The 17,511-nt window shown below is 32.5% G+C and overlaps 1 protein-coding gene across 2 annotated transcripts in view; it reads right to left on the reverse strand.

The window, feature by feature from the left end:
- The window catches only part of LOC148601557 (solute carrier family 2, facilitated glucose transporter member 5-like), a 55,466-nt gene that overhangs the window by 31,051 nt on the left and 6,904 nt on the right, over window positions 1–17,511 (reverse strand). The window contains exons 3-9 of one of the 2 annotated variants that reach the window (XM_088554165.1): window positions 15,454–15,726; window positions 14,217–14,338; window positions 12,266–12,425; window positions 10,240–10,358; window positions 5,107–5,214; window positions 3,109–3,284; window positions 208–344 (exon numbers count right to left, since the gene is read on the reverse strand). In XM_088554165.1, the coding sequence (XP_088410291.1) occupies window positions 208–344; window positions 3,109–3,284; window positions 5,107–5,214; window positions 10,240–10,358; window positions 12,266–12,425; window positions 14,217–14,338; window positions 15,454–15,726 (1,095 nt within the window). Of the gene's footprint in view, window positions 1–207; window positions 345–3,090; window positions 3,285–5,106; window positions 5,215–10,239; window positions 10,359–12,265; window positions 12,426–14,216; window positions 14,339–15,453; window positions 15,727–17,511 lie in introns of both variants that reach the window. The other variant, XM_088554164.1, reaches the window with a different exon arrangement.

Genomic DNA, 17,511 nt, shown 5'->3' on the forward strand with positions numbered 1-17,511 from the left:
GACATTTTAATTACATTCCTTGCACTATCAGATTAAAGGATTAAAAGACTGATTTGTCCCAGTAAATAATATTGTTCAGGTACATGGGAAAAGAAACATAACTCTAGGATTTTTGTTTAAATATGGTATTAAAGCTTTTTAATATTTCAATTGCAAAGAGAATTTTTATCTTAGTGTACTGAAAAAAGCATATACTGACTGTCTTACCACAAGAGAATCCAATGAAAATTCTATGAGTGTAGAAAAGCCAAATTCTGTAAATGGATTCATCTGCCAGAGTTATTAAAAACCCTATTACAGAGGCTAAGACCATCATTAATGAATTCATCATTAGGGTTCTTTTCCTGGAATTAAACCAACAAAAAAATTGTGTTAATGTTCATTACAATTTAGAAACTTATTACTAACAAGGTTGTTCTTATTAAAAGGCCATGAACTTTAATAGCAAAACATAAATGGACCAGAACAAAAATCTTGATCTGTAACTTCAAGGTCCCTGGTGTGTACCAATTATCAAATGAATATATGTAAGCATGATGAAAAAAAGTAGAAATCTACTGCCATTGGAGACAGACAAGTGGACAGAGTGAAAATATAAAGTCCCATTTGGCATAAGATGGCATAAGCATGTCAACCTTTAGAGGTAAATAAATTCATCATTTATTTGTGAATCACCTAAAACAGCAATTGTATCTTCTGTTATGAAAAAAGTAATAAAACACAGCAAACCCACACTAATGCTTTAAATTTATATTTTTGGTCAGGGTTAGGTTCAGCCTTGAAGAACTCTAGATTTTTTGTTGACATCAAAATGTTTATTTTTAATAGGATTTGGACGCAATAACCTACCTAAACAAAATAATCTGAATATATAAATTGATTAAAACTCCATTAAAATGATCAAAATGAAGAAATACAGCAACCCATACAAGAAAACCATAATTCTTTCTCAATTAATAAGGATCATATGCCCCTGTTTCCCAAATCAATTACAATCTTTCCTATGTGGTACTTAGTTTTGTAGCTGAATTTCATAAAGATCCTTCACTTTTACTCAACAAATGTCTATGGACAAATTTGCTTCCAATGACAACATTGCCATTTCATTTTGCTGCCACAATTAGTTTGAAATTGTATAAATTTAGACCTTCCACTAGAAATACTGTGAGCAAGGTCACGAAGAAAGTACCTCTTGCTTCAAATGGATTTTAATATAAAACGCTTGTTGGATTATCTCCTTTTAGCATCATCCAATAGTAATTACATTCCTTCATGCATAACTACATATGATACAAAACATTCTTATAAAATTTTATCAAGATCCCTTAAGCAGTTTAGAAGGAGTAGCACTTACACAGTTTTAACATGTGAAACCAAACCCTTAATTTGGATTGTCTGACAATAACTATATAACTTCATGTACATCTACATATGACACCAAACATTCCTATCAAATAACATCAAAATCCCTTTTAATAGCGGTATAGGAGAAGTTGTGCTTGCAAGGTTTAAATTCTAAATTTTGATTGTCTCCCTTAGGAGTCCTTGGACAGTACCATATTCCTTTAGCACATCTAAATATGAGACCCAAACTTTCTATAGAAGTTCATCAAAATCCCTAGAGTGGTTTAGGAGGAGTTGTACTCACAAGTTATGTAAAAAGACACACAGGCAGACAGGGTGATTCCTATAAACCCCCAAAACTTTGTTTGCACTGGTTATAATGATTCCCATATACCCACCAAACTTAGTTTGTGGGGGGTATAAATAAACAATTTCAACAATAGAAATATAAATACTGTTAGAAAGTTCACAAAAAGAATACCCCGATTTCAAATGCAATTAATTGTAAAACTTCTCCCCTTGCAGTCCCCAACAGGAACAATATTTCTTCATGCACATCTGCATATGATGCACAATGTTCCAATTACAAGAGGCCCCAAGAGCCTGAATCGCTCACCTGCTTAAATTTTTTGACGAGTTGTCAGACAATTTTGACTCTAAGAAGACTTTGGTAAGATTCACGATAAGGATCATTCCATCAATTGAAAGTTTCTTTTTATTTATCATAGTTTTCAAGATATCGACTGAAAACTGCTAAAACATCATTTTTCGCCTTTCAAAGGCAATAACTCTAACAAGAAGTTGTCCAACAACTTCGATCCTTGCACACTTCTGTAGGCCTTATCATAATGATCATTTCAGCAATTGAAAGTTTCTTTCCATCTATCACAGTTTTCCAGATATTGACTAAAACTAACACAATTTTTCACCTTTCAAGGGTAATAACTCTAACAAAGAGTCACCTGACATATTTGAGGTCTTATTATGAGAATCACTTGATAACTGATAGAATTCGGCTAAATCTAACAATTTTGGAGATAAGTGTGAAAAACTTCTGTCTAATGCCTATATTCTATTTTTAGTAATGGCAGCCATGTTTTTCAATGGATCAAATATCCCCACATTAGTTATATGCAGAACACCTCCAGACACATTCATATCAAGTTTGGTTTTGATCGGATGTCAAGTGATGGCAACAGCTCACATGCCCTACAGCCAAGTGAGCTCAAAATTAACCAAAATCCCGTAAATGGTTTAGGACCATTGTGCTTATAAGGTTTTAACAAATAAAACCCTTAAGTTGGATTATCTCCCTTTGGAATCCCCTGACAGCAATCATATTCCTTCACGCATATCTATGCAATCATATTCCTTCACACATATCTATATATGTAGAAAAACTTTCCTATAAAGTTTCATACAAATCCCTTGAACGGTTTAGGAGGAGTTGCACTTAACATGCTTAACCCTTTAGTTATATTTAGTTATATTTTCTCCTTTTGGAGTCCCCTGTCAGTTACTATATATTCCATCATGCACACCTACATATGACGCTCAACCTTCTCATAAATTTTTATCAAAATCCCTTGAGCAGTTTAGGAGAAGCTTTACAAGAAATTTGGACAGACGGATAGACAGACAGACAGACAGATGGCGGGATTCCTACCCCTAAACTTTGTTTGCGTGGGAGAATAATTTACTTAAAGAATAAAAGTCCTCTGCATTGACAAGGAATAAAGTAATTACCATATCAAACTTATGTACCTGCCATATGCCATAGCAATTTTTCGTGCAATGAGAACACCAATAAATCCTGAGAACACATATAGATCAACCCCTAATGACCACAGGAAGTTGAACTTCACACTTTTATCAAACTCCTCATTAATGTCCATTTCTGATGTGCTTCCCCTATCTTTCATCACAGACAAGGCAATTACCTACAATAGAGTAAACACTATCAACTTCAATGGTTTTCTTTTTTTATCATACAGCTTTTCATCTCATAAATGTTGCATACTCTGAAAGTACTTTAATTCGTGAATACCAATTTACGTGAACCAGGGAAGAAACACAAGTTCATGAATTCATGGTTTGGAAGTTTTGCGTATAAACATCAATGGGCATTTACTATTTGATGGGAACCAAATTTCGTGGTTTCAACTATGCACGAAAACCATGAAAATTGGTACCCCGCTAACAATAGTACTTTCACAGTAAAACTTATTGTCAACCCAACACTAGAGGCCCTAGTTGGACCGGCATCCTTCACCTGTAGCTCATTACCTAATGAACACCAGGATGCAAGGAATATGAAATATTGCAGCAATTTTCCTTTCCTACTACACTTAGCTCAAAAAATGAGCTAAAAGCTGAAAAATAGCTTTTTTAACCTCTTTTTAGGAACATTCAATCAGCTGAAAGTTTCTTTCTAATTTTCTATTTAAAACAATTTTCAAATTATAAGCTAAAAACCATAAACTACATCATTTGATCTTCCTAGGGCAATATTAATTCTTTTGAGTTGTCAATATAACTTCAACGAAGTGGAGCCCTCTAAGGGCCTTCCAAGCTCTTCTAAGAAGAAAGGTTACATTTTTATTTTCCATTATCTTTTATAGTTTTTGAGATTTATGTAAAAATTGGTGGCTAAACAAAAGCAAAAGCAACCAGATTATACACTTAATCTATATTATCAATGTATATTTAAATATATTTGTAGATACTCCAAGGATGTTGGGGACCAAATTGGGTCCAATCAACTGTTTCAGAAGAGAGGAATTTTAAAGAGAAATTAACAACAGACAATAAACACAAAGTGATGACCTATAGGTCACATGGACATCCAGGCTTAATGAGCTATGAAAAGACACAGGAAATGGAAGGACTTAAGTGATGACGCTAACAATACCTGCACAGGCACTCATTTGCACTCTTGTTAAAAAAATTTCATTTCCAATGCCCAAATAAAAAGTGGATTTCTGAGTAATCAAGCCCATTCAAGAATTTGTTGCTACCACCGGAAGTAATTCAACAAAGTTTGAATGACATCTATAAAAAACAGAGGCACCACCAAGAGAATAAGCTTAAATAATTAACTTTCAATATATTTAACTGCGTCTCCTCTCCAAATAGTGGCCCCTAAATTGATTTTTGTGAAAATCAATCCCATCCAAGATTTTATTGTTCTTAATCTTTCACCTAAGTCCAAATGAAAGATATTAAAGACAGAGGCACTTAGTAAGCTAAAGTCATTAATAATTAAATAAGTCCCCCTTCCCAAAAAAATGCCCCAACCTCTCTTTTAATTTCTTTTTTTTTATGAATATTGAACCCATCCGAGATTTAACAGGTACTAACAATTCACCAAAGTTTGAACTTAAAAAACTGTGAGCAATGCTTATATACTAACCTGTACTTAATACTCCCTTACCCTGACTCTCCAATCTGATTGCATGCACCTTTTGACTTTAAGTAGTTCATTTAAATAAAGCAAATGTAAAAGAAATGTAAGAAAAAACTATGTCTTTATCAATATGTCATTAACCAGAGCCATGGAGGTATTATAACCTTATGTGGGACACACAGATAGACAGACATGAGATCACTATACATACTTGACAAACTAACAAGAGCCATAGAGGTATAATCACCTAACTTGACACAGACAGACAGACACGAGATCATTATACATGTAAATTACAAATTCAATGGCCTAAGGTGAAAAGGTAAAAATTGCCATAAATTCCCTATGATACTCACTACAGCAGGATTGTTGAGTACGGCCAGATTGTACCCTAAAAGGAATGGGTTTCCCAATAATGCTGAAAAGGCACTTAGATATTGAATTTTTGTGGAAAGGTTCCAGTCCTGAAAAAAAAATGAGAAAAGTTTGACAAATTATTTACAAAATGTGGTTATCAAATATACAAATGTGCAGATCATTTGAATTAAGTTTCAAGTTATTGCAAAAATATCATAAAAAATAGTTTAAGAAAAACATTTCATATGCTGAGCATTAATATTAAAACTGAATCTAAAGTCTCCTAAAACAATGAACTGACAAAGACCATGTGTAATATGCAGAAGCATTACTATATCAATATAACTTTAAAACAAATAATATATCTACATCTGATATAAAAAATATCTTATAAGATTCTCATCCCCTCCAGACCAATTTTTTCACCCTTCCCGAAAAATTTTATTTTAATTGTTTTCCTAATATAGGTCAATTTCTTTCCAATTGACAGCATTTGTAAAATGTTTGATGAGAATCTAGAAAATTTGTTATGATGGTCTTACTGATACATTCACTTCATTAAACATTTCACTCTAATACAAGCCTAAAGAAAGATCAATAAAATCTCAGCTTAATTAACCATTTCAAATCACAAAAACCTGACATTCAAAACTAAGCAAGTTTTTATAAAATACACATTTCCATATGTAGTGTCAAATTGATAGCATATAATGATGAAAAAAATGGATGTTTAACATGCTTTAAAATTATCTAACTTCCCCATGATAGGAGTTAAACATCTTCAATATACATTGTATTTATAATGCCAGTGCAAAGCCTGAATAATAGTGCTTTTCTTTTTTTTTTGAGTTTCAAAATACAAAAAGTAGGTACTGTTCACAATATAAAGTGACAAAATAAATAAGTTTGACATGCTCAAAATCAGACCCTTCTGTATTGTATATATATGAGAGTGTGTATTCTAATCATTTTTTCTAGGGGTATTATGCATGCATTATGAATCAGATCTCTATCACCAAAGGCATGTGCAACAGAGGAACAATTTGATAATATATAAAGGAATGAAAGAAAGGGAAGTATTAACATGTGATATGGGAAAATCTGTCATATATTTACCATTATGAAGGTTTGGGGAAATGAATCGTTAAAGAAACTGAATAATGTTAAAAAAATTGCAAGTTTTAAACTGGTTATCATAAAAGAAAAACAGTTTATCTCAAATTTACATTTGAATGTTTCCATTAAGACTAAATTGTTGCTCATCCAAATAAAAGATGAGAGTAAAAATTAACGTGAAAACTGAAAACCATTGATAAATTTGGAATCCTGATATCACGAATCAAAGAGAGAATGTGTCAAGAAAAGCTTTTAACCAGCAATGCGAATGTTAGTTAACATTACTTTCCTCAAAAATGATATGAAGACACTGGAACCAAAATGTAATTCTAGCATAGGTATTAGTCTTTGAAAATTCTAAAGCAGGAAATCTCCCTCAGTTTTTTATTTTAAAAAAAAGAGTTTTTGTTTTTGTCACATGTTTTGACAAAAATTGAAATAATTCATTACTATTTTAAGCTGAAAATTTAGATGTAGAGGAGAAATTTCTGCAGATGCCAGTAAATATCATGCTTTGAAGTAAGGTACACATGTAGCTCATGAAACTGGAAAATTTTGAAAATACAATGTAACCTTTAAACAAAATGCAGTGACAATTAAAACACAAAAAACCAGTGACTAGCATATAACTGTCATATAATTTCAATATGATTATCATATGTGACACTTTTGGCTGCAGGGGTTCAAATTTACTTATTATTCAAGAGCGAAAAGCCTTTGACTTTTTGCATCCAAAATGAAAAGCCATCAATAGAGTAAACATAAACATGTTAGGTTAAATAGGATGTAGGTAAATGATAATTTCAAAAGTCCTGCATCAGAACTTGAGGGTCACAGACCTTAAAAAAGTGCTAATTTGAACTCCTGTGGCTCAGTAGCATTTACCTATAATTCTGCAATGAAACAAAAAACATAAACATTACTTTTCATTTAAGGAGGTAGACCTAGGGTAAGGGACATAACTCTTGAAATCAGTGATGTTCGATCATATTCAATTTCACCAAAGCCAATCAAGATTTCATTCTGTTTCAAATGAAAGCTTGATAGGCTTTGGTGAAATTGAATATGATACAAACATATCATTGATTTCAAGGTTCTTTTGATTTTTTCATGTTATTTTATCTTAGTAGTATAAATAAATCTCTCTAGAAATTAAATACATCATTTAAGATAACTGTTTGGTATTAGAAGCTCTGCAGACTTCCATCTGTAGTTTTACTGTTGCAAATTGAGATTATCTTGGTGAGGCATAGCCATCTCGGTTAATAGGAAAATAAAATAAGCCAATTAGGTAGTGCAAAATTTGTTAAATAACAATAAATACTCTTCAGAATTGTCATAATTATTGTTGCTAATTAGTACGTCAGACAATTTTATTGTCTTGCAAATTATCACGACAGTAATATTGATACATGCATAATTTGTGAATCAGCTCCAACAGGTATATTGAGGATTCTATGCTTGAGTCAAGCCAATGAAAAGCCTTGTTATGTAATTATTACTCTAGAATATTATTATTATAATGCTTTATGACAGGAAAAGTGTAATGAGTAATAGTCCTTTTTCATATTCCCAACTTTGGCTTCGTTTTTTTAAGATTTTCAGCAAAGGGGAGTAACTTCTTACAAATTTGTCATCCAACAGACTGGTTTACTGTCAAATTGGAGCAATAGAGAGCAGTAAACTTCAAATTCAAGTATTCAATTTATTACAGCTGCATTTAAAGTACTTGGATACTTTTAAATAACTTATTTCAAACCATTCAGGTACTTCAGTGAAAACAGTTAGAGTTTCCAAGAAAAATGTTTACAGTTTTCCCTTTCCCCAATGAGACCTCCAACCAGGTTGTAGGGTGTTGTGGGTTACTTCCCTTTGAAAAAACTTGCTAAAATGGCTTGCATTCTGTAAATATGAAAAAGAATTATTGAAACAATAAGGTTTTCAAGCTATTAAGAAAATTTACCCTTCCTATTGCAATATAAAGATTGAGTCTATAGAAATACATTGTTTACATGTAATGTAGTAAGAAATACAACTAAAAGCCAAAGACTCTCAGATAGATAATAAGAAGCAGAGGTGATTATCTTCTCTTGCAATAGTTATGAACATGCTAAAATCATGTATATCTCAAATCTTTGTATTCTATTAAATATCAATGGTTGAAGAGACATGCTTATCACAAGCAGTATGTTTCATATCAATATGCATGTACAGTTATTGAACCAATCCGCACAACTATTTGACGGATCGATAACCTTTGACTGGTTGATCGATGAGTGATCGACAACTGATGACTGGTGACCAACCTGATCACAGTTTTGTTACGTAAAATGATGTAAGATCTGTTTGAAATAAACGAAATGTAAAATAAAAGTATAAATTAATGTTTAAATCTATTACATTATGTAAATATGTGTAAAATTGACAAAGAAAACAATAAAAACTGTAAAATACAGTGACCGCTCTGTGGTCATGTGATGCAATCACCAGTTTAATGGAACAGTTTGATGGATCGATGACTGACCGGAGATGGATCGATGACCAATGACCGATCGCAATTTTTTGTTGCACGGATCGGTTCAGGTACTGTTCCAGATTCAGAATGTATTATGTCTCAACGCCATTCAAAACTATTTGGCTTTTGACATAGTACATAGAACAACAGGCTGTCAGATTGATAACATAAATAACTTTCATGCTATAAAAGGTCCATGACTCAAAAATTAATATCATTGAAAATTCTGAAAACCAATACATACTATCCTTAAAAATATTTCAGAAAATAAAAAATCTGAAACTGAAAAGACTCTTTCATAGGCTTTATAGATTACAGCATGGACCAGTTTTTGGAGCAGTCTGTCCACATGTCATACATCATAAAATCAATTACCCACTCATAATTGTGTTAATGCAAGACTTGGCCTTGAAACAAGGTCAAACTAAATAGTATGTGGACTGAGATAACCCTGATAACCCACTCATCAACCAAAATATGATTTTCAGCTACCTTTACACCTCCCATTTACAAATTTTTTTACTACTTTTTATACTTCATTGACGCAAAAATCAATTTTTTTATGTTTTTTTATTCTTCAAACTTCTTTTTCACACAACATTGTAAATTAACATATACATATATCAACATGCAGTCCAATGTCTCAGCTTTACAATGGTATCAAGAAAATTGCTGTAACGCTTGAGATTTTGAAGTAAAATAAAAACATGTTCCCCGACCCCACAGAAAAATTGCTGAAATTGACATATTTTTCAATGTCAAAACCCCTATAGCATTTATGCTTCAGTAAAAAAATAGTTTATTTTTTGTATTTTCAAACCATAAGTGTTACTGCAACTTTCTAGATACCATTGTAAAGCTGAGACATTGGGCTACATGTCGTAATTCAAGAGAAGACAACTCATCAGGTAATAGCTCTCACTAACCACTTCTGGGTCAAATGGAATGTAGTACATGTAGTACCAAAAACACACCAGACCTACGCATTGCAAGTGCATTATTTGTGTGTATTCTGATTAAAAGTAGTCAAAATAAAGATGAGAATGTGTACTTTAAAACCATATATGTAATTTACTACAAAAGTGTATGAATATTGTTTACATGTCTGAGTAATTTGCCTCCATGCTGTCAGTTAGCAGAAAAGGTAAAAATGTGGATTTTCAGTATTATTTATTCAAGTAAAGTTTTTTCTACAATCATTGTACCATTAGCCTAATGATTTTGAAAACCTTATTTTCCCAGCTTTGCAATGGTATGCAACCTTAAGGTGTCATTTGTCCTGGGAATTCACAGTGAAACTTTGAAAATTACTTTTTTAACAAGTAAAGTAATGGAAACGTTAAAAGTGGTTAGTGAGACCATAGTCATCAAGTCAAGGAAAGACAACTGTCTCTATTCCCTAATGTTAACTATATTGCTTGATGCATTAACACACTATGTCCAGCCTGTAAAACTGTGAAAATTGATCAAATTAACTTTACAGTGAACAAACAGTACTCACCAAATTGCCTGTATTGTCCTCTCCTCTATAATTTATTTTGACACAGATGAGGATAACAATTGGTATGATAATATACAATGCAAAAGTAAGCATTGAATCCCGATAAGATTGCTTCAAAGCTGAAAATCAAACAAGACTGTAATTACTCATGCTACTGCAAATAACTGCAAAGTTAAATTCAATCTTATGAAATACAAAAATAGGAGACGTGGTATGATTGCCAATGAGACGGTCATCCACCAAAAGCAAATTATTGAACAACTAAGCTTTTACAGGCTACCACAGTCTTCAATGATAGGCAAAAAAATGTCTATGTACTGGATTCCGTAACTCCACAAGAATCCATATAAACAACGTTTCATAGCCGGATCTGCAAAATGTACCACCAAACCTCTTCCAAACTTTCAACTTCTATACTCACAACTGTCAAAGAGGGTTTGCAATCCTACATCAACACTTGTTACTACTTGTAGTGGTATTAATTCAATGTGAATCCTGAAAAATTCAATAAATCTTTTGGAGACAATCAGTTCAAGACTATTATCAGAATATAATAGCATTAAAACCTATGATTTTTTAACACTGTATACTTCTATTCCCCATACTCAGATAAAATCCTGACTGTTTTTCGATGAATCAAAAATTTCCACATCAGTTCTATGCAGGATACGCCAAGAAACATTCATACCAAATTTGGTTTCAACTGGTCAAGTAGAGTCAGAGGAGAAGAGTTTTGAAAAATTATTAATGACAACGGATGAGGATGATGACAAGTGATGGCAATAGCTCACATGGCCTGAGACAAATTTTCATCATCACCATTCAGAATACCATCATTCCAAGAGAAACAAAAAATCATTGGAATCCAAGCAACTGGTGAAAATGGCCAAAAAAAATTCAACACTCCTAGTCTACTCAGAATATCATGTTTAAGTAGCTTTCATCTTCATTATTCTTCTACAGTTGAGGAAAAAAACAGCAAAAACGCATTTTGACCCAATGTTCTTTTTTAGTTACAACGGCCCATGTTTTTCAATCAATGAAACATTTTGAATGATCAGTTTGTGCTGTATACCCATAGAAACAGTTATGCCAAAATTCATTGAATTTTGTCCATAGTTTAAGAGAAGAAGGTTTTCAATGTTGTACACATGAAAATGACAAAAAAATCTGTTTCAAGTGCCATAACTCCTACATCAGACGAAAAATCAGCTTGAAAGGTCTGTTTTCTGATGATTAACAAGTTTACCCATTGTCCGAATTTTGCTAAATTCAAAGGTTTATGAGTTTTTTGCCAGAAACTGTATTTTGACCCCCATGTTCTATTTTTAGAAACAGTGGACATGTTTTTTTCAACCGATGATAAATTTTAAACAGACAATTTGTGCAGGAACTATTAACTTTCATTAAATTTTGTCGTATGGTTTCAGGGAAGATTTTCAAACTTGTACATATTGAAAATGACCAAAAATTTTGTTTCAAGTGCCTACATCAGGCAACAAATTATTTTGAAAATTGCAACAGACAACAGAAGCAAACTGATGACAATAGCTTACAAAGTCTTTAGGCCAGGTGAGCTAAAAAAAGTTGCTATCCAGGCAATAATTGTTTTACTAAGTCTAGCTTCTCCCAATTGAATGAGTAGTCCTCCATGACCAATGCATCTCCTTAAAAAAAATGATCAAGAGCTACGATTTCGGAGCTATACTTACCATAACAAAGTTGGAAGAAATCAGACATAAAATGGAGATACTATCAAAGTGACAAGTCTAAATTTTTATTTTACTTGGGGTCCCCTCCCAAAAAGTGGGCCCCACTGACTAATTTCTATGAAAGATTTCATTGCTTCTTATCGTTCATCACAGTTTGAAAAAAATTGGTAAAAAAAAAAACGGAATCTTTATACAGACTACAACAAGTTCATTTTAAAGTTGTGACAGACAATCAGGTATAAAGAGAATACACAGTATGTGGTAGACACAATAAAGGGATATGTAAAACATGCACCTTATGTAGAAGAAAATACCTTCATGACAGCCAATCTTCAAAGGTCCATTTGGAATGGTTAAATTATTTAAATGGCACAAAGGATGTAGGTCTAAACATCTGAATATCTTTAAAGGCCATTCAATACTGTAACTACCACTGTAGAATAGACCTTCCAGAGAAAAGTCTTCATTCATTGGCTGAAACAGTGAATATATATTCATATAATAGTAGAGGGCATAATCATGATAAATTGACTCCCAAAATACCAGAGATATTGCCTGAAACAGTGACAAAGCCTTGAGACATAAGCAAGAGTATTATCAATGTTGACTCCCCAAGGGCAATGAAGATGTCAGTGACAAAAAATTATATTACCCTAAGACATTCTATTGATTAATATCAAAAACAGTTCAGAATGTGACGTCATGAGTTGAAATATATACAGTGAAACTTCTCCAAACCGGCCACCACTGGGACAAGAAAAAATGGCCGGTTTATAGGGGTGGCCGGTTTTGTAAAAAATAGCAATGCATTCTAAGAGCTGTGTCCATTAATGTGTTCTATAACCCTACACTTGTTAGTTTGTTGGTCGAGGCATGTTTAATGCCAATTCAAAACTTTTGGCCTTTTATTACATTTCAAAGCTTGCATCATTTGTAAATGATTTGATTTTACAAACTGGCTGCCGACAAAATAATGTTCACAGTTTTGAAAGAATGTGTATTAAAGATCAAAGGGCTATTGATGGTAATTAATTATTTGTATTGTTTTCTTAAATTAACTATCAACAAAGTCTAATAATTTCACCCCTATGTTGTTTTGGCTTGGGTACAGGTCACATTAATTGACAGTTAAAAGATCGTAAAGATCGAACTATTAAATGACCCTGGTTGTCTGACGTGTGTACACACTAATTAACACCAAAAAGTGACAAAATGTAATATCTGGAATAAATTTAATGCTTAAACTACTATCCCCTTCAATTATCATCTGTCCACTGATGAAATGCAAACCGGTCAGTGAATGAATTATTAATAGCGTAATATTACGTAATCATTTACAGTTTTGTTGACACATTTATTACAGGTGAACAATAACCGGGCGGCCAGAATCGAGAGGTTGTTTTTATTTGAAATATGTAACTAAAACTAAGAAAAACTGGGTGATGTATGGTTTTAGGGGGTGGCCAGTCTATTGAAGACAAAACACACAGGTTTTAAGGTATATTGGCCGGGACTTTTGAAAACAGCCGATTTGAAGGGAAAACCGGTTTTCTGAGGGTCCGGTTTGGAGAAGTTTCACTGTATTGATCAATTAGAATGATATATTGTGGAAATTCTGCACAGCATTGTGACCCTTTTTGATCTGAAAACTGATGGTATTCAGGTCAAATTGTCATCCTACGCTGTGCAGAATAACCAAATATACCATTTGCAATTTTGCAAAGATCTAGGCTTGATGTGTTTTGGTAGAGGGGTGGCCACTGGACCCTGAAATAGTTGGATAGACACTCAGACATATCCTAATTATCTTCTTTTTTTAACACATTGAACAATAGTTAACTTCTATCTTGCACATCTATGATATACATATGATGCCTTAACTTCCTAATTAATTTCATCTAAATCCTTTGAGAGGTTTAGGGGGATGTGCTTATGAGGCTTTTACATGTAAAACTCTTAAATTTCCTTCTGCTCTCCTTCAGCCAACAATTATCTTCCTGCACATCTACATAAATAAATGACTTTCTGATGAAATTTTATCACAATCCATTTGATGGTTAAAAAAAAGTCTTTCTAAATATGAGGAGAGATGAACAGATGAATACATGTAGATAGGCAGACACTGTGACTCCTTTATTCTCCCAAAATTATGCAAAAAAGAACAAACAAATACTAACAGCAACTGTTTAAATGTTATTTAGTTCATCATTTAGATTTGTTATGGCCATAGCTCTTTGATTTAGTCTTTTATACAAAACTACATACCTTAGTAAAGAGTTTACATGATGGTTTAGGAAAAATCTTTTCAAATTTCACATCAAATCTGATGCTGTTTGAACCTGGGTTGTAAATATAGCTCATGCTTTTTTCTTCTGGCTCTGGAATATCTAGTAAAATAAATATAATAAATTTGGAAAGAGTTAAATACCAAAAAAAAGGACCATAAGTCATGAGAGAGTATGGTAAAGTGTATATTAGATATCTAGTCTGAAAGACATTCTTAAGCAAAAGTTAAACATACCTGGGGTCTGGAAAAAAGTACTGTGAAAGTACTATTGTTTGTGGGGTACCAATTTTTGTGGTTTTCGTGGGTAGGCCAAACCAGGTAATTTGGTTCCAAATGAAAAGAAGATTTTCATTGATGTGTATACTGAAAACCCCAAAACCACGAATTCCAGAATCCACAAACTTGTATTTTTTCCCTAATCCACAAAAATTGGTAACCACGAATTAAAAAACTTTCACAGTACCAGTAATCATGATTTAACAAATTAAGACTGAAGTCCTTTCACAAGGCAGATCCAAGGGGTTACAGCCCTTACACTCAAAAAACTTGGTAGGTTATACGGGAAAAAAAACTGAAAATTACAGGAGCAGCCCCCCGTTAGACCAGTCAGTGTCACCAAATTTAGAATTTTTGGAACCCCAATATTTCATCTCCAGGATATGTGTTCTGTGATCCTTTTCTAGACCTTATGTAGATCATAATCAATGAAAATATTATAGTTATAACCATCGTTTTAGAAAGTATTTTGATTTAAAAGAAAAAGACCATCAACATGATAAATTAGACCCATAACATATGCATCTGGGCCCAGTGGCGGATCCAGGGGGTCTTGGGTGGAATATGAAACTTCTTGTTGCTCATTATAGGAATGTACATTGTAAGGGATGATCACATGATGAAAGTCATACTCTTTATTGGATTCAAAATAATTCATTGTAAAAGCTGTATAATACTTTCACTGAAAAATCATTGAAAATATGGTGATAACTCTAATGAAGTAACTCCCTGAAAAATGGGGTATCCCTGTATTTCATAAATACCTGAAGGAAAAAAATCAACCTGTGTAAACTACATGTAAATATACAAAATTAAGACTTTGAAATTTATTTTGCCTAAAAAGTATTTGTTATCAAAATTTCAGGGTTTAATACATTTGTACATGATTTTTCCACCTGTTTTCAATATACATCTAATTTAAATCTGTACTGAACTTACAATGGAAGATATCCATGAAAAATCTGCTATCAAAGGTATACAACAGCTCTGGGCCATAATAACATTTGACACTTGTATTTACTAAGAAATCTTCTGTAATTTTTTCTATTATAAAGATGGACTGCGTTTGATTGGCTTCATCAGCCTTATGAAAAATTTTGTCAACAGCCCATCTGAAGTTCTTATTTTTGTCCATGCTGCTTGGTATGCTGCACCTGAGGTGCAAAGGAAGTCCTAATTCTGCCGAACTATTCAAAGCTTCACCATGTAATCCTATAATAAAAAAAAAAAATATATCTAATAAGGTTTTAAATGCCATAAACAGATTTACAATTAAATGCTACATTTGAAAATAACGTGTCTTGGTTTTTGGTATAAAATGAATACTTTACTGTACATGGTGTAGCTATGTGTAAAGTTTGGCCAGTGTTTATTTCACTGTATTTGCACTCATCTCATGGCTCAATTCTGCCAAAAATGGAGTAAGAATAGCATTATATCAGTCAACAGTAAGCTGTGCTGTTTTGGTGCTTTTTATCTCACAAATGACCATTTTTAATGGTACTTCCACTTGACTTTTTATGAGCAACTCGGGGGTTGTTTCTAGAAAAGCAGAGGATGCTTACCCTACCAGTACACCAGGTCCATGCTCCCAGTTTTCAGTGGAGTCCTAGTTGCTCATTTGCTTTTGTTACTTTGTATGTATGAATTTAGTTACTTTATGAACTTTGTTGTGTATGTCTGTTTTCCATGTCTGGTCTTTGTCCCTGGATTACATTCTTTTGATTACCGCTATTATCTTGGTTTCCTTGTTTATTCTTCCACTCATATTTTAATGCGGCCTATAAAAAATGGTGGTAATGACATATAAAAAGTGAATTTTCTTTAATAGTATGTGAAGTAAGAAGAAAATGATGCTCTCTGTGTATGTAATTTACTGTTCTTGCAAAATATCTATATGTGTCTATGAGATATTTCTTCTTTTATAACTACCAAGTACATTTATACATGCCCAGGGTACCAAATTTGACTGAAAATTCAGCATTTTGGCAACTAAGATGTCTTTTTTCATTAAAATAAAGGAAAATATACAACATTTTGACCCTATTTTACTTTTGTGTAAACAAGAACTTTAAATTTGTGCAATGGGATGTATCAGTAAGTAGATTTTAGATTATCAAGAGGCTCCCTTGTGCTTAGACTAAACAAGGGGCTCTAAACTTGACTTTTCGTGAATATGAGACCAAAAAAAATGGTAATTATAGAATAACTGTTAAGGCATTTGTCTTGTTTGAATAAAAAATAATTTAGTTACCTTTTTAAAAATGAAAGGTTTAAAAAAAGTAACTAAATTATTTTTTATCAAAACTTGCCGTATTTTTTTGCAAAAATTGAGATACTAGACTTTGTTATAGATATCTGTATGAAAATTGGTACAGTCTTGTTTTACTGAGCTTGTGTACATCAAAACATGGAGGCTAAAAAATATAGTTTGCTTTTTTTAGGCTTTTTTTGGTTTATTTTTCTTTGCAAATGATTATCATTTTTCATCAAAAGTACAGGGTAAATATCAAGCTATGACACAAAACTTGTTTCTCAGGAAAAACAGTATTTTCATGATAAATAATGCTCCACAAAGGGGTGTATTTTATGAACTCAAAATAAAAGTGAAAGTAGAAGAAGTATATTTTCAGTTCGACCTGTTCTGGTGTACCAAAGATTGTACCTTTTTTTACTAAAATGGACCTAAAAATTATTGTTGATATTTCCTTAATGGAAAAACATCGTTAGATTGAAACTCTTTGTCTATTTAAAAAAAAAAATCATGAAAATTTAAGGTTTACTATAGAAACCTATGAAGCAAAGAATACAAGACTGAGACCTGATGTCAAATGCTAAATATATAAACACATTTAAATATTTTGTAAGAGTTGTGTCCCTTACCCTAGGTCAAACTCCTTAAGTGAAGTACAATGTATATTGTAACTGTCCTGAGTAAAGGTATTCAACATCATTTTTCCATAATCTTATCTAATATATCTTCTTGACATTCTTGCT

This window comes from Perna viridis, chromosome 12 (assembly GCF_037379345.1).
Source record: "Perna viridis isolate PV_CMFRI_1.1 ecotype Kerala chromosome 12, ASM3737934v1, whole genome shotgun sequence".
Classification (NCBI taxonomy): Eukaryota; Metazoa; Mollusca; class Bivalvia; order Mytilida; family Mytilidae; genus Perna; species Perna viridis.